A 23,546-nucleotide genomic window follows, 5' to 3' on the forward strand; every position below is an offset into this window, starting at 1 on the left:
TGCTACCACTTTACCCTCAATGCCATGCATCTTTAGTTTATGCAGCAACCTTTTGTGTGGCACCTTGTCAAAAGCTTTCTGGAAATCCAGATATACCACATCTATTGGCTCCCCGTTATCTACTGCACTGGTAACGTCCTCAAAACATTCTACCAAATTAGTCAGACACGACCTACCCTTTGTGAACCCATGCTGCGTCTGCCCAATGGGACAATTTCTCTCCAGGTGCCCCGCTATTTCCTCCTTAATGATAGATTCCAGCATTTTCCCTACAACCGAAGTTAAGCTTACCGGCCTATAATTACCCGCTTTCTGCCAGCCCCCCCCCTATCCCTACTACGCTGTAAGAATCCCTTCCTCACTCTCGGGGTCTTCCCGGCCCACACAAAATTCATGATACTCTTTTCGATCCTTTTGAAAAAAGCCTTCGTGATCACCACCGGGAGGCACTGAAACACAAAGAGGAATCTCGGGAGGACTACCATTTTAACCGCCTGCACCCTCCCTGCCAGTGACAGGGATACCATGTCCCATCTCTTGAAGTCCTCCTCCATTTGTTCCACCAATCGCGTTAAATTTAACCTATGCAATGTACCCCAATTCTTGGCTACCTGGATCCCCAAGTAACGAAAGTCCCTTGTTACCTTCCTCAGCGGAAAGTCCTCTATTTCTCTGCTCTGCTCCCCTGGATGCACCACAAACAACTCACTTTTCCCCATGTTCAGTTTATATCCTGAGAATTCTCCAAACTCCCGAAGTGTCCGCATTATCTCTGGCATCCCCTCCGCCGGGTCCGCTACATATAACAACAAATCATCCGCATACAGAGATACCCGGTGTTCTACTCCTCCTCTAAGTACTCCCCTCCACTTCTTGGAACCCCTCAATGCTATTGCCAGGTGCTCAATCGCCAGTGCAAACAGTAATGGGGACAGAGGGCATCCCTGCCTTGTCCCTCTATGGAGCCGAAAGTATGCAGATCCCCGTCCATTCGTGACCACACTCGCCACTGGGGCCCTATACAACAGCTGCACCCATCCAACATACTCATCTCCAAAACCAAATCTCCTCAGCAGCTCCCACAAATAATCCCACTCCACTCTATCAAATGCTTTCTCGGCATCCATCGCCACCACTATCTCCGCTTCTCCCTGTGGTGGGGGCATCATCATTACCCCTAGCAGCCTCTGTATATTCGTATTCAGCTGTCTCCCCTTCACAAACCCAGTTTGGTCCTCATGGACCACCCTCGGGACACAATCCTCTATCCTCGTTGCCATTACCTTGGCCAGAATCTTAGCGTCTACATTTAGGAGGGAAATAGGTCTATCGGACCCGCATTGCAGCGGGTCCTTTTCCTTCTTTAGAAGAAGCGATATCGTTGCCTCAGACATAGTCGGGGGCAGCTGTCCCCTTTCCTTTGCCTCATTAAAGGTCCTCATCAGTAGCGGGGCAAGCAAGTCCACATATTTCCTGTAAAATTCAACTGGGAATCCATCCGGTCCCGGAGCCTTCCCCGCGTGCATGCTCCTAATTCCTTTCACTACTTCCTCTATTTCAATCTGTGCTCCCAGTCCCACCCTTTCCTGCTCCTCCACCTTGGGAAATTCCAGCCGGTCCATAAAGCCCACCATTCTCTCCCTTTCATCCGGGGATTGAGCTTCGTATAATTTTTTATAAAATGCCTTGAACACTCCATTCACTCTCTCCGCTCCCCGCTCCATCTCTCCTTCCTCATCCCTCACTCCCCCTATTTCCCTCGCTGCTCCCCTTTTCCTCAATTGGTGGGCCAGCAACCTGCTCGCCTTCTCCCCATATTCGTACTGTACACCCTGTGCCTTCCTCCACTGTGCCTCTGCAGTACCCGTTGTCAGCAAGTCAAATTCTACGTGTAGCCTTTGCCTTTCCCTGTACAGTCCCTCCTCCGGTACCTCCGCATATTGCCTGTCCACCCTCCGAAGTTCTTGCAGCAACCGCTCCCGTACCCTACTCTCCTGCTTTCCTTTATGTGCCCTTATTGATATCAGCTCCCCTCTAACCACTGCCTTCAGCGCCTCCCAGACCACTCCCACCTGGACCTCCCCATTATCATTGAGTTCCAAGTACTTTTCAATGCACCCCCTCACCCTTAGACACACCCCCTCATCTGCCATTAGTCCCATGTCCATTCTCCAGGGTGGGCCCCCTTCTGTTTCCTCCCCTATCTCCAAGTCCACCCAATGTGGAGCGTGATCCGAAATGGCTATAGCCGTATACTCCGTTCCCCTCACCTTCGGGATCAACGCCCTTCCCAAAACAAAAAAGTCTATTCGCGAATAGACTTTGTGGACATAGGAGAAAAACGATAACTCCTTACTCCTAGGTCTGCTAAATCTCCACAGGTCTACTCCTCCCATCTGCTCCATAAAATCTTTAAGCACCTTGGCTGCTGCCGGCCTCCTTCCAGTCCTGGACCTCGACCTGTCCAGCCCTGGTTCCAATACCGTATTAAAATCTCCCCCCATTACCAACTTTCCCACCTCTAGGTCCGGGATGCGTCCTAGCATACGCCTCATAAAATTGGCATCATCCCAGTTCGGGGCATATACGTTTACCAAAACCACCGTCTCCCCCTGTAGTTTGCCACTCACCATCACGTATCTGCCCCCCGCTATCCGCCACTATAGTCTTTGCCTCAAACATTACCCGCTTCCCCACTAATATAGCCACCCCCCTGTTTTTCGCATCTAGCCCCGAATGGAACACCTGCCCCACCCAACCTTTGCGTAGTCTCACCTGGTCTATCAGTTTCAAGTGCGTTTCCTGTAACATAACCACGTCTGCCTTAAGTTTCTTAAGGTGTGCGAGTACCCGTGCCCTCTTTATCGGCCCGTTCAGCCCTCTCACGTTCCACGTGATCAGCCGGGTTGGGGGGCTTTTTACCCCCCCCCCTTGTCGATTAGCCATCCCCTTTTTCCAGCTCCTCACCCGGTTCCCACGCAGCTGTGTCCCCCCCAGGCGGTGCCCCCCCGCCCATCCCACCCCATACCAGCTCCCCCCTCTCCCCAGCAGCAGCAGCCCAATAATTCCCCCCTCCCACCCCCCCCCCCCCCGCTAGATCCCCCACTAGTGTAGTTACACCCCCCATGTTGCTCCCAGAAGTCAGCAAACTTTGGCCGACCTCGGCTTCCCCCCTTGACCTCGGCTCGCACCGTGCGACGCCCCCTCCTTCCTGCTTCCCTATTCCCGCCATGATTATCATAGCGCGGGAACCGAGCCCGCGCTTCCCCCTTGGCCCCGCCCCCAATGGCCAACGCCCCATCTCCTCCACCTCCTTTCCTCCCCCCACCACCTCCTGTGGAAGAGAGAAAAGTTACCACATCGCAGGATTAATAACATAAAACTCCTCTTTCCCCCCTTTTTACCTCCCTCTTCGCCCCCCATACTCGCCCCACCACTTTGTTTCAAACGTTCTTTTTTTTAATAACCCGCTCATTCCAATTTTTCTTCCACGATAAAAGTCCACGCCTCATCCGCCGTCTCAAAGTAGTGGTGCCTCCCTTGATATGTGACCCACAGTCTTGCCGGTTGCAGCATTCCGAATGTTATCATCTTTTTGTGAATGTTATCTTCTTTTTGCTCCCTCCACCTCCAGCGGACCCGCCGGGGCCTCTGCTCCCATTAACGAGTGCAGCATCGTGCTCACATATGCCCCGACCTCTGCTCCCTCCGCACCTTCAGGAAGACCAAGAATCCTTAGGTTGTTCCTCCTCGCGTTGTTCTCCAGCGCCTCCAGCCTTTCCACACATCGTTTATGGTGTGCCTCGTGCATCTCCGTCTTCACCACCAGGCCCTGTATGTCGTCCTCATTCTCGGCAGCCTTTGCCTTCACGATCCGAAGCTCCCGCTCCTGGGTCTTTTGCTCCTTCTTTAGCCCTTTGATCGCCTGTAATATCGGGGCCAACAGCTCCTTCTTCATTTCCTTTTTGAGTTCTTCCACGCAGCGTTTCAAAAACTCGTGTTGTTCAGGGCCCCATATTAAACTGCCACCTTCCGACGCCATCTTGGTTTTTGCTTGCCTTCCTTGCCGCTGCTCTAAAGGATCCACCGCAATCCGGCCACCTTCCTCTCCTTTTTTCATCCGTATCCAGGGGGGATTCCCTTCTGGTTCACCGCACAGTACTTTTAGCCGTTAAAATTGCCGTTGGGGCTCTTATTAAGAGCCCAAAAGTCCGTTCCACCGGGAGCTGCCGAAACGTGCGACTCAGCTGGTCATCGCCGCACCCGGAAGTCAGTCGTGACCATCTTTTAACCATGTTTCAGTAATGGCCACTAAATCATAGTCATTCACGATGATTTGCGCCATCAACTCATTTACCTTATTTCGTATACTACGAGCATTCAGGTAAAGGACACTTATGCTGTTTTTTATGTCTTTGTTATGAATCCTAACACCTTGATCAGTAACTTTTCCCAATTTATTTTTCCTCTTACCCTTTCTCCTAATTTTCCTTGTCTTTGAACCCATATCTCTACATAATAACCTGTCACGTAACCTGCTGCCTTGATCTCCATTAACCATTATACTGTCCATAGCTTTACACTTCTCTTTCCCTCCCCCCCCAACTTGCTAGTTTAAAGTCCTTGTGACCAACCTATTTATCCTATTCGCTAGAACACTGGTCCCAGAATGGTTCAGGTGAAGACCGTCCCAACGGTACAGGTCCCTCCTGCCCCAGTACTGATGCCAATGCCCCATGAAATGGAATCCCTCTTTCCCGCACCACTCCTTTCGCCATGTGTTAACTTCCCTAATTTTCTCAACCCTATGCCAATTGGCACGTGGCTCGGGTAGTAATCCAGAGATTATAACCCTGGAGGACCTGTTCTTTAATTTAGTCCCTCGTGTTTGATAATCCCCAAACAGGTCCTCTTTCCTAGTCTTACCTATGTTGTTAGTCCCAACGTGGACCACAACAACTGGATCCTCCCCCTCCCTCTCCAAAATCCTTTCAAGCCGATCAGAGATGTCCCTCACCCTGGCACGGGCAGGCAACATACCATGCGGGACTCTCGATCAAATCATATCCGATTGTTGTATTTCCCTCTGAGTATCTAGATGAGGGAAAAGTGTTCCCATGACCCATGACTGTTTCATGACTAAAATCATAGAGTGATGTAGGACAGAAGAAGGCATTTTGCCCATTGTGCCAGGGCACTCCCTCAAACAGCTTTCCAATTACTTCCACTCCTCTGTTGTTTCCTCTTGGCCCAGCAGAAATCTTCCCCTTCAAATATTAATTTTGCAAGTTATCATTAAATCTGCAGTACAGTGCATTCCAGATCATCCTAATTTAATACATAAAGAGAAAAAAAATGTTTCCTTATGTGGCCTCCAATTCTTTGTCAGTCATCATGATAATATATACATGGATTAGTTGGTATATGGTGTAACCTGTGCATCACCCATATTCACAATGTGGACACGGCCAGGTGTAGTTCGGACTAATGTTGAAGTAAAACGTGTCCATCCAGTCATTAAAAAAATATTTTTAAAAAGGGAAACAAAAGTGTAAAAACAAATTAAAATAAAAACACAAAATTGGTTAAAAAATAAGTGGAAGGGCGGCACGTGGCAGAGTGGTTAACACTGTTATCGACGGCGAGCAGGACCCGGGTTCAATCCCGGCACTGGGTCACTGTCCGTGTGGAGTTTGCACATTCTCCTCGTGTCTGTGTGGGATTCGCGCCCACAACCCAAAGATGTGCAGGGTAGGTGGATTGGCCATGCTAAATTGCCCCTTAATTGGGAAAATAAAATAATTGGGTACATAAATTTACGTAAAAAATAAGTGGAAATTGGACCCAGCCTGTTTGTTGCTGGGAATTGGAGTTACTTTACCTTGACAGGTTGTTCCTATATTACATACTGTTGCCCGCTATTTAGAACATAGAACATAACAGCGCAGTATAGGCCCTTCGGCCCTCGATGTTGCGCCGACCTGTGAAACCACTCTAAAGCCCATCTACACTATTCCCTTATTGTCCATATGTCTATCCAATGACCATTTGAATGTCCTTAGTGTTGGCGAGTCCACTACTGTTGCAGGCAGGGCATTCCACGCCCTTACTACTCTCTGAGTAAAGAACCTACCTCTGACATCTGTCTTATATCTATCTCCCCTCAATTTAAAGCTATGTCCCCTCGTGCTAGACATCACTATCCGAGGAACTCCTCAACTGTCAATATTGTCTGCTCTTTCTAGATTTGCATATGATTTGAATCTTGCCTACTGAGGTTTGAATATGCTGTTTGCCACAGGCAGTTTTAACTTTACTGAACAACTTTTGAATTTTCTTTTGAAGAAGCATTTATGACACATGGATTAAAATAATGTTGTAAATTATGCGTTCTCACCATTTTACTCAACTGTACAAAACATCTAAGCTGACATGCTATGTATGTTTTAGTGTACAAGTTCACTTATGATTTAATGAATAACATTTTATTAATTCAAACCGCTGAGATAATTAATGGTTTCTAGAGTTACTGCATCTATATGGTTACTGTGAACATAAACCAAAATGTTTCTAAGTGTGGTAGTGAGCGGGAACTGCTGCGAGCTTCCTGATGCTTGGCCCAGCGAGGCTGGCACCACTATAAGACGTTAATTGGTCCACTTAATGAGGCCCCACGGACTTCTCGCCACAACTCATGGTCCCGCCAGCTGATGTGCCGGGACCGCCCTCGCCAGTTCCCTGCCAACAAGGGAGAGCGGTACTTAAGCTGATCCTGCACAGCCAACATCACTCAGCTCAGCCGCCGAGGTGACCAGCCCCATGATTTGGCAAAGCCGACCTGGGCAGATGGGATGCCTTGTTCCCCGAGGGTCATGGAGGATCAGCCACAGGGCCGGATACGCCTCAACAGCATGGCCCAGTCACTGGGAGGCGTCACCCAGTACCAGTTGGACCTTGATGAGGCAGTGTGGAGATGTCCCAATCTCAGGTGGGCATTATTACTGTAGCCCTCCGGAGCATGTCCCAGTCTCAGGTGCATAGAGCTGAGGTGCTCCAGAGCATGCCTCAGTCACTGAGGAGCATCGCTGAGGGTGTTGACACAATGCTGCAGACATTGGAGAGCTGCCAGGACTGGCAGAGCCAGATGACGCAGGGGCAGCTGAGGCTCGATCCAGCTGCCCCTCTGTCCCGAGACGAACCCCAGGGCCCTATCTATGGGCACCGACTGGGAGGAGGGAGCGTTGGGTGTCAACCCGAAGCCATCCTACGGAATTGCGACATTGCCGACACAGCCCCGTCACCTGGAGCGATGTTACATAGACCTGGGGAGGGGGGGTGTGGAAGGAGGAAGGCAAAGGGATGAAGGCAAAGGGGGAGGAGGTTTAAGGGGATTTGAGGGAAACTTTTTTTACTCAGAGGGTGGTGACGGTCTGGAATGCTCTGCCTGGGAGGGCGGTAGAGGCGGGTTTCCTCGCATCCTTTAAAAAGTACCTGGATGAGCACTTGGCATGTCATAACATTCAAGGCAATGAGCCAAATGCTGACAAATGGGATTAGGTCGGCAGGCCAGGTGTTTTTCATACCTCAGTGCAGATTCGATGGGCCGACTGGCCTGTTCTGTGCTGTATTATTCTGTGATGGCATATTGACGCAGTGAAAACGTTTCAAAAAGACCAAGGAAGGAATTGAAAGAAGGTGATTGATACATCAAAGAATTGTTTTTTCCCTCTCTCCCCTACCCCACACTGAGCAGAAGTTGAACCAATGCTTTCCACCCCCAGATATTAGATCATTCTTCGCCCATGCTGCCTAACTACCACTTATCAGAAAATGCAGAACCCGCCCCCACTGAACAGATGTAATGAAGCTCTTACTTCAATGACAAGAAAGCATAGCACATTTCACGCAGAAAAAATACATCTAGCACTAACATTCCCAATATTTAGGACACCCTTACAAATCTCTTCATATACTAAGCTGAAATCCTGCCTGCCATCAGTTTTGTTTTCAAGTTGGTCTGTAGGTTTTCTAAACTAGCAAAGATATTGCATTTTATAGATGTAAAGAAGATACAACTTTGACTTGGAGTTACAGAAGAAATTATAAGGACTAGTAAGAATAATGAAACCATAGAAATTGTTTGAAAACGACATAAAGCACAAAGGCAATAATTATTCACTCATCTCTGTTTTAATGTATATGTACAATGAACATAATGTTTGTAGTGAGACCTTTTAACAAATTAAACTCGTTCCTTCTAGAATCCAAGTATCATTGTTCTATCTTGTGCATTTTCCTTCTCAGTGTTGGATCTCTTGGGGTTGGGGGGGGGGGGGGGGGGGGGGGGAGAGGGAAAGCATTGCTGTTGCTACATCTGAAATTCTTATTGTCTTACCCCATCAGATTTTGAACAAATTCTGTTTTAAAATGTTAAGTGAACCTGAATCACTTACCTTTAGATATCTGTTTCACATTTAACCTTGCCTGAGACTTGTAAACTTTGTACTCTTATCCGCCAAGTTAAAGAAAAAGCATTGGTCTAATTAGGTTGTTCACATCCGCTTTGTTCACCTCTGCTTTATATGTATTTTTGATTGGTCATGTCACGTACTGGCATGACAATATCTATAAATCTTTAAGTTGTTTAAAAGACTAAAAATCAAGATGGCTTCAGGGGGTCACCAGACGTATTTTGTGGATTAAGAAACCACCTTATCTCTAGAGGGAACAAAGAGAAAATTCTCCTGATGTTACTCGCTAAAAGGTCAACCAGGCTCCTTGACATAGACATTGTAACAGTGCTGATTTGATGTTTCCAACAAAGGCATGTTGGCTGACCGAAACCACAGGTGGGAAAACGCAACCTGGATGGCTTATTGGTTTACCACAGCACCTACTTTGGAAAGTGACTTGACATTTCATGTGAGGTCACATGATAAGAAAAGCAAAAGATATTAGGAGAACTCAAGCTGGCTTTCAAGAGAATTCCATCCGAGAGAGTGTCCTGCAAGTAAAGCCATCAGGCTGCTGCAATCAGCTAAGCAGCAATAAGTACCTAACGGCAATATCTTGAAGGAGAACAAAGGATTCTCTCTTCTCTCTCCACCTTCAAGTTCACCTGAGAAATGCAGCAGTGGGCAGATCAACTACGAGAACCCTTGTATTCCAGCCAAAATCTCAACTGAACTAAGAAACATCAGGCGTACACCAAAATAGAGACTGAGTCAATTTAAATTTTAAAAAAAATTTAGAGTGCCCAATTATTTTTTTCCAATTAAGGGACAATTTAGTGTGGCCAATCCACCTACTCTGCACATCTTTGGGTTGTGGGAGTGAGACCCACGCAGACACGGGGAGAATGTGCAAACTCCACACGGACAGTGACCCCGGGCCGGGATCGAACTAGGGACCTCAGGGCCGTGAGGCAGCAGTGCTAACCACTGTGCTGCCATGTCGCCCGTCAATTAAAATTTTTGTAATTACTGTTTTATCTTCCTTGATCTAATTATTTATATGTGATGGTATAGGTGAGTCAAGTTAGGGAGATGTAACATTTTTGTTAGCTTCTGGGGCAAGTGTGACAGAAATGAAATAACCTGGGCGGGATTCTCCACTCCCACGCCGAAGTGGCCACGCCGTCGAGGTTCACGACGGCGCAGAACGGCCCCGGTCCTGACCGATTCTGACCCTGACAATGGGCCAGTATCTGGGCCGCGTTATCTACCCGCGCCAGGCCTTGTCGCCCGCGTAAAAGCGGCGCCGCATAGATGACACGGCCGGCGCCGCATAATGGACATCATCCATGGGCGCATGCGCGGTTGCCGTCCTGTCCAAATCCGCCCCGCAAGAAGATGGGGGAGGGATCTTGCGGGGCCGCGGAAGGAAGGAGGTCCTCCTTCAGAGAGGACGGCCCGACGATCGGTGGGCACCGATCGCGGGCCACCCCACATTCCAGGTAAAGCCCGGTGCAGGATCCCCCCTCGCCCCCCCACAGGCCGCCCCCCCAGCGTTCACGCACCGCCCACGACTGCAGCGACCAGGAGTGGACGGCGCCAGGGGGAACCCGCCGTTTTGGTCTGGCCGCTCGGCCCATCCGGGCCTCAGAATAGCGTGGGTGCCGGAGAATCGCCATTTCCGGTGTCTCCGGCGATTCTCAGGCCTGTGGCCCGCGAAACTCGACCGGGCCATTCCCGCCGCTTGGGAGAATCGCGGGAGGGCGTCGGACCGGCGTCCCCGGAAATTTTGGCGGCCCAGGCGATTCTCCCAACAGGCGTGGGAGTGGAGAATCGAGCCCCCTTTATTTTAAGTGCACAATAGCTTGCTAAGTTTTAATAATTGAGTCAATCACCTCAAGAGTAAAGAAAATGCACGCATCCACATCCAAACTTATTGTTCACTGGCAAAGGAAAGGAAATACTTAAAATTTGTCTGTGAAACATTTTATCACTGTTTATTGCTGACTACAAATTGTTGGCGTTTATTTACTTTCATTCCAATCTGATTACTGTATTGGCGCCCCAGCTTCTCCTGATCCCTTTGCGCCAGTAAATAGATGTAATTGCATATTTTGACTCATAAAATTAAATCAGTTCTACTGATCAGATAGGGGAGCAGCATGTTAGCATATTTGCTGTTTATTTTGAGATTGAAATATCCAATTTATTTAGTTGATAGGTATCTGAAATCTGGTTGAACTACAAAACAGCTGTAACTTTTTTTTTCTATTTGCACTTCCTCCATCAACTTAATCTGAGGTGAAATCTAAGGTAGAATTTCAGTGAAAATAACATTGTGGGAAGTTTTAATACAATAACATTTATCCAACAAACTAGCATTTATACAGCGTCTTTTAACATACAGTATTTATCCAAATATCTCAAAGTATATCACAACATCATGCATTGAATGTTTTTAAGAAGGCAAATGTGGCAATCATTCTGCGCCGGTGATAACCCTACCAACAGAAATCCGATGTTCTGCTCGTCTTGATTTTAGTGGCATTGATTGAGGGAGGAAAGTCAGGCAAGACATTCGCAGAACTACCAGCTCTTCTTTGAACCGTGGGACCTTGCTTGATGTGATATTGCTTTAATGTCTGATTTGAACACTCTCAACGCTGAACTATTCCTTCAACCGAGGTTTTGAAGTTGGCTGCTTGAACTGGAACTGAACCTAAAGCCTTCTAACCCAGGGGCATATGGACCCAAGCTCCGAGCAGATTGATACATTCCTCATTCTTGATTTGGTTCTGCAGTTGTTTGCCAAATATGACTTATGAAAGGAACAACTCTAGAATTAATCCCTAATTCTTTGGCTCTTATATGTTGTGTTTGATTGTGGGGCTTTTCATTTATGATGTTCAAAATGGGTTTACAGGGATAAATGTTGTATGAGTATATGTTCACATATCTGTTGGATTTGACTCTGTTGAAGCTGAATCTGACCACTGATTCCAAAGCTTGTGTTAAGACGTACATATGTAATCTAAACTGACTTTCCTGTAATATTGACGAGATGCTACATTGCTGGAAGTGTCCTTTTTCGGATAAGTTAAAGGTGGTCTCATCTACCTGTTCTGGTGGATGTATATGATTCCATAGCATTATTTAAAGAAGAACAAGGATTTCTGTCAATCTCCCAGCCTACATTCTTGTCTCAAAGACACCACCAAAACACATTCTCTGGCTGCTGGTCTCACTTTTTAAATGTTAATAATAGGTTGCAACATTTATTATAAAACAGTGGCCACAGTTCCTAAGTGAGTAATTGGCTGTGAAGCACTTTGGAACATCCTGAAGGCACAATGGGTGCTGTATTAATGCAAAGTTGTCCCTTTACCTTTCACTATGTTGAATTTGGAAGTTTTAAAAAATTATTTCATGGCATGTGCCAACATTTGTTCAACATCCCCAATTGTCCTTGAACGGATTGGCTTGATAGGCCAATTCAGCAGGCAGTTAAGTGTTAACCACATTGCTTTGGGCCTTGAGTCACATGTAGGATGGCAGATTTCCTTCCCTAAACGATGCCTGTGAACCAGATTGACTTTTTGGACACAATGGTCGTTTCATGGTTTCATAATTTCATGATAGTTTCATTGTTTCATAATTTCACCATTGCCGATCCTTCTTTCAATTCCAGATACCAGATTTCACGAATTTAATTTAATTTCCATTAGCTGCTGTGGTGAGATTTGAACTCGTGCCCCTAGAGCCTTTGCCTCGGCCCATGGATTGCTAGTCTATTGGCATCAGAACTACGCCACTGACTCCTCTTAATTGGGGGTTAGAATTGAACCATGGACTATTTGGATACAATTCCGGAGTTGAGCAGTAATATTTCAAATTATGAATAGATTTACCGTCTTAATAATTGTGCAAAAGTAATTGAGTTGACTTCAATTTGGGCATGGTTGACAAATCACTTGTGAATACTAGTTATAGGAACTTGTACAGGTAACATGGAAATTACGACCTTTCTTGCAATTCAGATAATGTAACCGCAATAATTCTGATTCTTTGTTGTTGGCAGGTACTTGATTGCTTACCCTTGAGCTTTGGTTCCCATACAGAATGATCTTTTAAATTCAGTTCTTGGGTCAGATGTTTACGTTTTGACAGATGCTTACGTTTCCAATTCATGGTTCTGTTGGTAGAACTATTGCCTGGACAGTCTATCAAAGCCCTTCTTGCCTTCTCAGGTGACATAAAAGATCCCTGGAGCTATTTTTGAAGTAGAGGAGGGATATTATCCCTGGTGTCCTGGCAAATCGTTGTTATTCAATCAACATCACAAAAAAGACGATCTTATCATTTTCACATTGCTGTTGTGGGAGCTTACCCATTATGTGTATAATTGGTTACCAAGCTCTGCCATTACAACCTCAAAATATTTCATTCACTAAACCACTTTGGATTGTGCTATGGTTGTGGAAGGCATGATATGAATGAGTTTTTTTTTTCTATTTCATTGGATGGCTCTTGAGATTAAAGCAATACTTCTCTCCTTTGTGATTCAAGACTGGTATTTCATGGTGTTATATGTCATACTGAAGCTTTATCTGTAACCATTGTGGATGTGACTTTGAAGCTTTTAGATATGCTGTGTGGGGAAAAAGGACAACAGGGAAAGCCTGTGAAAGCAGGAGAGATTTGACCGGTAATTTTGGGGCAAGCCAAAGAGAGTAGTAATGAGACAGTAAAGAAACAAAAGATGTGTCTAAAATAACTTTGAACGGCAGGATAGTTGATGTGAGAAAGACCAAACCAGCAAAAACATGGAATCCAAATGGGGCAGAAGTTTGGATCTAAAGTTATTGAACTCTGTTGAATCCACAAGGCTGTAAAGCATCCAGTGAAAAGATGGAAGTGCTCTTCCCCTAGCTTGTTTTGAGCTTCATTGAAACTTTGAGACAGACTAGGACAGAAAGCTCAGAGTGGGAGCATGTTGGAAAATTAAAATGATAGGGAATTGGGAGTTAAGGGGGGGTGACGTTTGTGGACTGAATGGAGGTGATCAGCAATGCGGTGACTCAGATTGGATTTGTCTCTCCAGAGTTGAGGAAATTACATTGTGAGCGGCAAATATAGTATATTAAATTGAAATAAGTACAAGCAAATTGTTGTTTTACTTGACAGGTGTATTTGGATGGTGAGAATGGAGTATGTAAAACAATATTGCATTTCCTGTGCTTGCATGGAAAAATGCTCTCGGAAAGGGGTATTGGGGTGTCTGAGGAATGGACCGGGTGTGTCATGGCGGTGGTGGAAATGGTGGAGGGTGTGTCTTGGCGGTGGTGGAAATGGTGGAGGGTGATCAGTTGGATGGAGGTGGAGGGAGGCCTCAGTAAGGCATTATTTTCTAAGTTGCTCCTTTCCATTTTCTTTCTGTTCTACACTTGCCTTGAACCACAATGCTTGCATGACTTACACATTATTCATAAGTGAACTTTTCAAGGGAAATTTCAAAACATTACCCAATGAAATAGTACAATCTGAATTGTTTAATTACAATGGTATGAGTATTTTAGATAAGTGGAGAAAATCAGTTGTATGAACTAGAAAATTGAGTAAGGCTGTATAATATTGTGGCGTAACATTTATTATAATTAGGTGACATATTTGCATCTTCACCTAGTTATTTGATTTTCAAATCAACTTTGTACTTTTAATGTAGTCTGTCCCCACACATCAATGGCAAATTATCTTTTTCATTTATGCATTTTACAAAGGGTGCAACTTATTTTCTCCCCAGGATCTGATGAAGACTGACCAGTTGATCCACATTAGCTGCTTTCAGTCTCTGAAACAGAACTTTTGTCTCAATTTATTTTTATTGAAAATTATCTTTTGTTTCTTTTGAGATATAGCCAGGAATTGTGGATTACTGGATTGTTCGGGTTGGGATCAGCCTCAATAATTGAGACCACTTTCTTTTTCATTTTATTTTTGAGGACCTTTTGGAATTTTTGCCGCGCAAATGCGTATAGTAGAGGATGGAATATAGTGGTTCCATAAGCCATGATTAGAAAGCACAATCTTAATTTTACGATTACATCATCTAGACCTTTGTATAATATAACAGTATTTAAAACTGATATGGGTGTCCAACAAATAAGAAAAGTTGAAATAATTAAAAGTGACATCCGGAAAACCCTTTTTTGTCGTTCCCGCCTTTCACGATGGCGCTTAACAGCTCTTCTTAGGGCAATTATTACTGAGACTGAAGTTCTTACTCCTAATATTACATTGTGTCCTCTGTTACTTTCTGATTGATCAGTATTCTCGTGTTGTATGGTTAGTGGCATAGTCTTTTTTCCCTTTGTTTTTTTCTGCCTAGTTGAAAACCGTGAGCCTATTCTGATGTTCAGTGCTTGAAGTATTTTTCTATAGGTTATCAACATTACGATAACAGTGAAAATAAAGATGGGAATCTGCATTAGAAGGTGGTAATATATTCCCAATTCATTGTGGTATTCATTCACACCAATGCACAAGAGTGTATTATTTTGCCAGGTGTTTTCATTGCTTTGTAGACTGAAAAAACTGATTTCAATAAAAGGAATTGTAAATGCGGAAAGGGACACAATCCACACGGATGTTAGTAACGTTATTGCTCTTCTCATGGTCAAAATCCGATTGGCTGGCTTAACTGAAATGTCATAACGATCAAGAGTGATTGCAAGAACATTTACTGCCGTTGCTACACTAGCAAAAGAAATACAAGCTTCATGGAAATTGCAAATCAAAGCTGTTTTGCTTTCTAGTGAAATAAGCGTAACAATTATTGTAAGGGGAATGCATCCAATACATATAACAACATCCAGTATGTGCAAATTCATAGTGATGATATTACTGATTGAATTAATCAGGTTTGACTTCATACAGTAAAGTGCCAATACTGTCAAGTTGCTGCTTAGTCCTAACACAATTTCTAGTAAGAAAAATCCAGTGAGGGATGCCTGAAAACTTGCTGGATAGGGAAGAGTCCAATACGCACTGCCGTTGATATTATAAATCTCATCTTGAACTGTCAAATTTATTTCTGACTGCATGGTGACTTGTAAAATAAGATGAAGACACATTCTTTGTAGATGATGATTTTGATCAATCCTGTAAATGTAAACAAGAGTATTTAAGTTCCACTGTTTTGCTTGTAAAAATTTAGCCATGCTGTCGAAATGCATCATAAAATCTAAGAATCCCTAAAGGGCAGAAGGAGGCCATTTGGCCCATCGAGTCTTCACCAACCCTTTGAAGGTAGATCCTACCTAAGCGCACTCTCCCATCCTATCCCTTGAACCCAGTAACCCCACCTAACCGTTGGACACTAAGGGGCAATTCAGCGTGGCCAATCCACCTAACCTGCACATCTTTGGACTGTGGGAGGAAACTGGAGCACCTGGAGGAAACACATGCAGACATGGGAAGAACATGCAAACTCCATCCAGACCAGTCACTCAAGGCCAGAACTGAACCCGGATCCCTGCCGCTGTGAGGCAATTGTGTTAACCACTGTGTCGCTTCTTCACTAATCAGGACCAATTTGCAAGAATACCAACTATCAGAGGGAACAACACTTTATATTGCATAAAAGAGGGTGCTGATTGGTTGAAAAGTAGGCTCTATTGGTAGAGGCATTGCTGTGGAGAATGCAGCAGGGAAAGGTTAACTGCCAAGTCAGGCAGGTCGACTATGTTTGGTTAATGCATTCCCTTGAGGAATGATCCAGGGAATGGTTGATTCCCCCCAAAAAAACTTTTGTTCAGTTGCAAAAGGTACAATGTGAGGCAACGTCCTTTTGTTTACCAAGTACAGGGCCCTGTGTGTGAATATATGTAACTTCTGGCACACATAACTGAACCACACTCTGAACCTGACTGATCACCTTAAATTGGTTGGCAGTGTAACTCTTAGCAGTCAGGATTGTTTAGCAAGTGTTGTCCAATTACAGAATCACATCTAATGTTGGAAACTTAAGTTCTGAGTTTTGCATGCATGGGGCGTTAGTTGAGTACTTTGCCTGTTGCAAATAGCCAAAGGGACGTTCTGTTTGATATGATCCACAAATGGTTAGAACATATGGCATATATATATTCAAATGCCATATATGGCATTGATAAATAGCATCACGCTGGCACTGAAACTCATTTACCATATTACTCATTTGTGTGGTAGGCAGAACATTTTTTTGGCTTGATGGCATTGAATCTATTGAAGGCTGAGTTGGATAGATTTTTGATGGACTAGGGAGTTGACAGTTATGGAGGGCAGAAAGGAAGGTAAAGTCAAGACCACAATAAAATCAACTATGGCATAGCTGGCCTTCTCCTGCTCCTTGTTAAAATACAAACCTTAACTTGTTTCGATGGTTTCATGGAAAAAAATTCTCTAAGCAATTATTTTGATGCCGAAGTGGTCAACTGTACCACATTAGATTGTCTGAACTATGGAAATCTGCTGGTTCTTAGGTTAGCTAATCTCAGCAGTGGTGACCACCTGTGTCACTGAGGTAGGAAGAGAAACAATTGGCGAGGGTTACTGTTCTTTATTGCTATCCAGGTGCACCTTCATGAACTAACTGTGTATATATAAACAACTGTTTTAAAAAAAAAAAAAAGTACAATATTTTAGAAAAGTGGGAATGTTTAAAGGTGTTATGTTGCTGCCCTCTTCTGGCCATAATTAAATATCAACACACAAGCTGGAAGATGTACGTTAATCATGGACAGAAAGAAGGCTGCAATGATGGAAGAATTGCAAAAATAAATCAACACTGTGATTTGGTTGTTTGAACGTATTATTTTTGGCACCATAAATATTTGCATAAATAGTGTACACCATCTATTTTTAATTTTTTTTGATTAAAACCTAGGGCTCTAATCTAATCTCGTCCTGTTGCTCTTTTTAGTAATCATAATGTATGTATTCACAAATTAATATAGTAGAAGCGGGAGGATTTGGAGTTGATGGCTTCAGAAAAACAAAACACAATATATTTGCTCAGTGGCCCAGATTTTGCAAACAGCAAAGTGTGCTTGCCACTGACCTTGAAGAATGATGCCCGCAAAGATAGTGCGATCTCTGTGCCATGGATTTCCATTTTTCTAATGTTAATTTAAATCTGGCATCAAGTCATGGGCATCTCCAGGCGTCCAGCTAAATGATTTCATCAAGCAAGATAGGCAGCCAATCACATTGAAGAATTCTCATAGACAGCAAACCAGGAAGTAAAATGTATCGATCATCCATCACTTTTTAGAAATCTTAGAGAGTGAAATAAAGATTTGGACATACACATTAGAAGCTGAAATATCATTTAAAATAACCTTGTTTTAAAGTTCATTAGATTGATATTATGGAATTCTTATCATTATAGAAAAAAATTACATTACACAGATATGAAATCAAGTTTGTCAGACCAGCAGGTTTCTGAAATACTTCAGATTTCATACACTATTGAAAACCCAGTTACACCTTGTTAACAAGACATCACCTTTTTTTTTTGGGGGGGGGGGGTCAGCATACCCTGTGGAGGACCATCGAGCATTAGGAATTTTGCATTTAATTGCACATGTGTGAATGGCAAAAGTTGGTGTCCCTTTTATGGCTGGAATGATGGCAAACAATGACAATTTGCTCTCAGCATAACAGCAAAATCTCTTTTCCTTCTCCTTAATATATCTGACCTAGAATTCTCCCTCACTCATATTTATGATTAACCCACGTTCCTTTTTGTATCCATTTTCCTCCGATTTCTGGATCATTTAAGTTTGCTCGTCTCTGTGTGCTTTTCATTTCCAGCCTCACTTCTGCAAGAAAAATGTGCAGCGTTTCTGGGTGGTGAGTTAGCTCAACCTTTTTCTGTGTTCACTTTGTTTTCATATCTCTCCACGGCCTTGTCCCTTCATATCTCTGATCTTCTCCAGCTCCACAACTCTTCCATTGTACCTGCACTCCTCCAAGCCTGGCCTCTCTAGCATTTTAATTGCTTCACCATTGGTGGTTGTGCTTTCAACTACCAAGATCCTAACTTCTGGAATTCCCTCTCTAAACCTCTTTCCCGCTTTACCTTTTTAACCAAGCTTCTGGTCACCTGACCTTAATATCTCCTTTAGTTGCTCGGTGGCACATTTTGTTTGATGATGCTCAAGGAAAGTGCCTTGGTAGGTTTTACTTTGTTAAAAAGGCTTTATATATTTATCAATGGTTGTTGTTTGGAAGTTGCACCTATTATCACTTTTAGGTGTTGGATTACTTTCAGAATAAAGGGAGGTTGGAATACGCATCCCTTCCAGCAGCAGTATTGAGATATTGTTACGCTGGAGGGAGAATTAGGTTACATTGGGAATCTACAACTGGGGTTTGAGAAAACCAGGAAGTAAAATGCATTGATCATGCATCACTTTGTAGAAATCTTAGAGAGTAAAATACACATCAGAAGCTGAAATATCATTTTAAAATTTCTTATTTTGAAGTTTATTATATCTAATCAATGAAATTCTTATCATAGTGGAAAAAATTGACATTACACACATACGGAATTAATTTTCCAGCCACTGACGTTCCTTCTGCGTAATGTCAAGAGGGAAAAATTACCTGCAGCTAACATTAAATTTTGGAACACTCCATGAAAATCGCCTTCAAATATGCAGCTAAACTAATTAACCTTGTTGGAATTAGTATTCCCATCAGATATCTGAAAATCTACTGGATTCTTGTAAACCATGGAACAATTTATATTTGATGTGAATGAATGATCTTGAAATAACATTGTATGAAATGAATTTCCTGCATGTAACTGCTGAGTTGTTTCATAACTGCACCATAATTTGACAGGGAATTACTTTAGAACAGATGAAGGTTAACCATGTCCTAAATTATGTCAGGCGGAGCAATTTACACTTCAACAACAGTACGAAGAGAAAAATGTTCCAGGCATAGATTTAGAAGATGGCTATTCCAGAAAGAGTTAAAATATTTTTAAATTTTCAGGATTATTTGGGCACAGACCCAGAGAAAATGTACAGAAGTCAACTAATCTAGAAATATATTTCAAAATGACTTGTCCTTGCAGTATATTTTTAACAGCAAGTAGTTTATTTTGTGACTTACCCTTTCCTGAGAATTTTCTGTCGCTTCTAAGGCACCTACCATATTCAAGTTGATTTGATGAATCTGATAAGCAATGTCATAAAATTAAAATAACATACTTGATTTGGCATCATTCTTGAAATATGGTATCTGACTTTAGACCCCAAAGGTCAACTATTTGTATCCCATCCATTGTATCCATTTAACTATGCGACTCTTAATTTATGTTTTGAAAAGCTGTTCTGGTCACTTTTTCAGTTAATAATATAAATGTCAACGTATTGGTGCTTCAGACACTCAAGAAATATAAACTGGGTTTTCACAGATTCTGTGTTCCAATTCTGTCAGATTTCAACATCCTTTTGAAATTCTTTTAAAGTTCCAAACTATGCTATGTATTAATACTAATCATATAATAGCATCTATACACTCCTTTGAGATTCTTCCGTTGGTGAATATGAATGTTTTCTTTCTCTCTAATGAGATTTGAAAGTAGTTTGCAAAATTAGGATGCAAAAATTAGTTTTATGTAGTACAAAACCAGGACTGGTTTACAGGAATCTAAACTAGCTGTTTGAGTGGCTGTTTCCAGATTCTGTCCTTGTTTCTCTTATGTTTCCAGTTTTTTTTTTATGTCTCAAGGGGCTTCCCACAGCATTTCAATAAAATGGCAACGAGGAGCATGAAAGTATCTGATATTCTTAATGCCGTTTCAAGGTCAAACTAGGTGATGGATGCTTTCAAATTGTATTAGGTTTCTTCATAATATCAGAATGTTCCATATAATTTCATAAAAATCTGGACCATTTATGCGACCCTCTTCAGCTGGTGACACATGCATGACATCAGTGATGGGACTTTTGAATTTCTGCTTCAGTCTATAGATGTATTCATAACTATTGTGTCCTTCTGCGTAGTTTAATTTTCAAATTTCCTACAAAAATGAAAAAGAACAAATTTGGTCAAATAATGTTCTGTATACCTAATACGGCCAGCCAAGGTTGCCTGTTAAAGATTTTTGTGTGGCATTTTCAGACTAGAGATTATTAAACCCACACTTAAATAAATGCCCATTCCTAGATTACGTACTTGCATGTTCACTATCTTATTTTGAAAACAGCAGAAATTTAAAAAAGGTTGCTGCGTTTTATACGAAAAACAGTTTATTTGATTTCTATTCCGTACGATTGTGTTGGACTTGTATGTTATCTTGTAACTAGATAGCAGTAACACCAGTATGTTAGACACTTGGCCAGGATTTCTTGCCCTCCCCCAACCCCCTCCCCTGTGGCGGTTTTCCCCATGGCTAAGGTGATGAACCATTGGCCAGTGGGGATGGGGGGAGGGGGTGGTGGAATCGGACTTGGAAGGACCGGATGATCCTGCTGGTGTAAAAGACTGGAAACCAAACTAGTACATAGTAGTTCAAAGAATTTGAATCCTGATTTTCACTAAGCTTCATACTTGGCATTATTCAAGAAACTGATTTACCGGGCTAAGCATCCTAGGAAAGCAAACTGGCTGTAGGGGAAACCTTCTCATCATCCTTGTGCCTACAAACATGTTATTTGAGGAGAGACCTGAATAGATTGCAAGATCCAAACATTATTAGAATACTAGCCTCCTAACTAAGGAAGGTACTTTGAATATAGCAGGGTAGGTTAGGAAGGAAGCAATGCAAGAATAAAGTGGTAAATTCTATCAATGAATCATGTACAATTCGAAGAGAAGGGTAATAAATTAAAATCTTGGGGAAGCCATGATATGCCAAGTATAAAATAGTAAATTTGTGTTGTATGAATACTAACAAACTTGTGAATAGAAGTAATTTTGTCAATGTGAATGATTTAATGCAAATAAGATGAGTTTAAAAATAATTTATGATGTTAAATATTTTTTGCAAACTAATTGTCAAAGATAATTCCGAAAACTTAATGTTGCAAGGATATGAAGAATAAAATGAAATGGAAACTTATTGTAATGTCAGATGATAAAATGTACCATTGAACAGCTTGGACCAGAATTGCTAATTTCCTTTGTATAATGGACACAATCATTGTCGCAGATCTAGTGAGGGTAAACTTGTTAATCCTGAACTCTCCTCATTTAAATAAAGATGATGTATCCAAGTAAAGGGGAAATTGAAATGTTCTTGTATGGGAACCTTCCAGGCGATATGCAAAATGTATTTTTGGAAAAAAACCATTGCATTGATGTCTATCCATTTAAAGAGTAGTTCAATTGGCAATAGTCAATCATAGCTTCTTCAACTTGTTACCAAAGCTCATTGCAGGTGTAATGATTCATTATTAGAAAACAACATTCAATTACACTTGTACTTGGGAGCATTCATTTTATTGACATGGATAAAAGTATCAGTACCCTTTTGAATTTACGCCTTGGAACTTAGTTATATAATGAAGAGTAAAATTATCAGAAAATATATTTTGGTATTGCATTATCGAAATTTTGTCAGAAACATTAACATATTTATTACAAACCAGTTCAAATATTAGTATCTGAATATTGTACGTCCTTAGCTACTAGATACCATAGCAAATTAAAGGAACCTTACCTTAGCCGAAGACCAAAAACATTCTGTATGCACAATCCTTTTTATAGCAGAGTACAATATGAAGAGTATCATAAGAATTGTTTCTGAAGCTGATCCTTTAAACAAAACCTGCTTTTGCTGCCATTATTTTAGCATATAATATTGACGAGCTTATGAGCCTATAACAGTACATTGCTGTTGCTTCTCTAAACTAAAAAAATCAATAAGCTTCTGAAAATGTCTCGCGAAAGTAGCATGCTGCAGCCTTCTGTCTCTGGAGATCACATTCAGATTTAGCCCATTTGGAGTGGTATGGCAGCATGAAGTAATTGTGGGCGGCATTCATCGAATGACAGCTTGAATCATTGCTTCTCTTTACTGCAGAGAATTGCAGTGTATGCATTTGTTTTGATTTGCTAGCCATAATGGACTTGTCCAATTCTTTGTGCAAAGGGGTGTTTTCTCTCTCCCCAAGTTCAATAAATATTTGGTTTGATAACTGAAAATGCTTTTTAAAAAAAAAAAAATACATTTGGGGTACAATTGACCTCATCTGGAGAGAAAATATCAGCTTCATCGACGGCAAAGTATTTAAAAAAAATCCATAGCTAAAATTTGATTGACTTCCTTTTGAAATTAAAGCTCTTTTTAAGCTAATTAAATATTGTGGCCAAGTGTGGCTCATCTTTTCACAGTTATATCTTTACAACACAATTCTACATCTTGTCTGGGAGATGGTAATTATTTTGGTGATGACCATACTATCCATAATTTAGTCTAGTTGCCTAGTTACACTGAAAATATTTTGTACATTTGCCACATCTCATGATAGGAGGTCTGCATATACTGTATTCGGCAATTGAAGATAATTATTTATTCTTGTCCCTTGCCAAGTGAAACTATGAGTACAAGTTTTATCTGATAGTATGAGATGAATATGTTAATAATTCATAACATTCAGAGCATTAATAATACCCACTAAGTTATTGATTGTAAATTTGAATATCATGTGGTATGTACAAAACAAAATAAGGACAGAAGAAATAAAGTTTAATTTTACTTTAAAAGGAGTTTTAAGATCAATTAGAGAAAAAATTATTTTAGTTATTCTGTGAAAGATTAAGGTAAATGACCAAAGTGTTGTATTTCCAGAAATTAGCATGCATTTCTAAGAAAGTGCGGTAACGTTACATACTAGACCTTTCGGGTTTAAACACGGCAATTGATTAAATGCCTATCAACCGAAGCAGTAATGTGCCAACCTTTGATATTGCCCTGAAAAAATTAGATAATCATGTTTAATAGAATAACTGTTACAAGGATGAAGTCTGGACCTCTGGAGACATCATTAACCATGAGTGACTTAGACTGGTTGATGGACTGGGCTGACACAGGGCAGA

The 23,546-nt window shown here is 42.2% G+C and overlaps 2 protein-coding genes across 3 annotated transcripts in view; one reads left to right on the plus strand and one right to left on the minus strand.

The window, feature by feature from the left end:
- cog5 (component of oligomeric golgi complex 5) overlaps positions 1 to 23,546 on the plus strand; it is a 259,153-nt gene that overhangs the window by 63,674 nt on the left and 171,933 nt on the right. The window lies entirely within an intron of this gene.
- On the minus strand, positions 10,463 to 22,511 carry gpr22a (G protein-coupled receptor 22a). 2 transcript variants are annotated; one of them, XM_072471529.1, is made up of 4 exons: positions 22,168 to 22,511; positions 19,614 to 19,676; positions 17,548 to 17,764; positions 10,463 to 15,611 (listed from the first exon to the last, which is right to left on the minus strand). In XM_072471529.1, the coding sequence occupies exons 3-4, from the start codon at positions 17,589 to 17,591 to the stop codon at positions 14,342 to 14,344; spliced, it is 1,314 nt and encodes a 437-aa protein (XP_072327630.1). In that variant the 5' UTR covers positions 17,592 to 17,764; positions 19,614 to 19,676; positions 22,168 to 22,511; the 3' UTR covers positions 10,463 to 14,341. The 2 variants fall into 2 exon arrangements, with proteins under 2 accessions (XP_072327630.1, XP_072327628.1); XM_072471527.1 differs by lacking the exon at positions 22,168 to 22,511 and having other exon boundaries at positions 19,614 to 20,642.

The sequence above is a fragment of the Scyliorhinus torazame genome, chromosome 13 (genome assembly GCF_047496885.1).
Source record: "Scyliorhinus torazame isolate Kashiwa2021f chromosome 13, sScyTor2.1, whole genome shotgun sequence".
Taxonomy (NCBI): domain Eukaryota; kingdom Metazoa; phylum Chordata; class Chondrichthyes; order Carcharhiniformes; family Scyliorhinidae; genus Scyliorhinus; species Scyliorhinus torazame.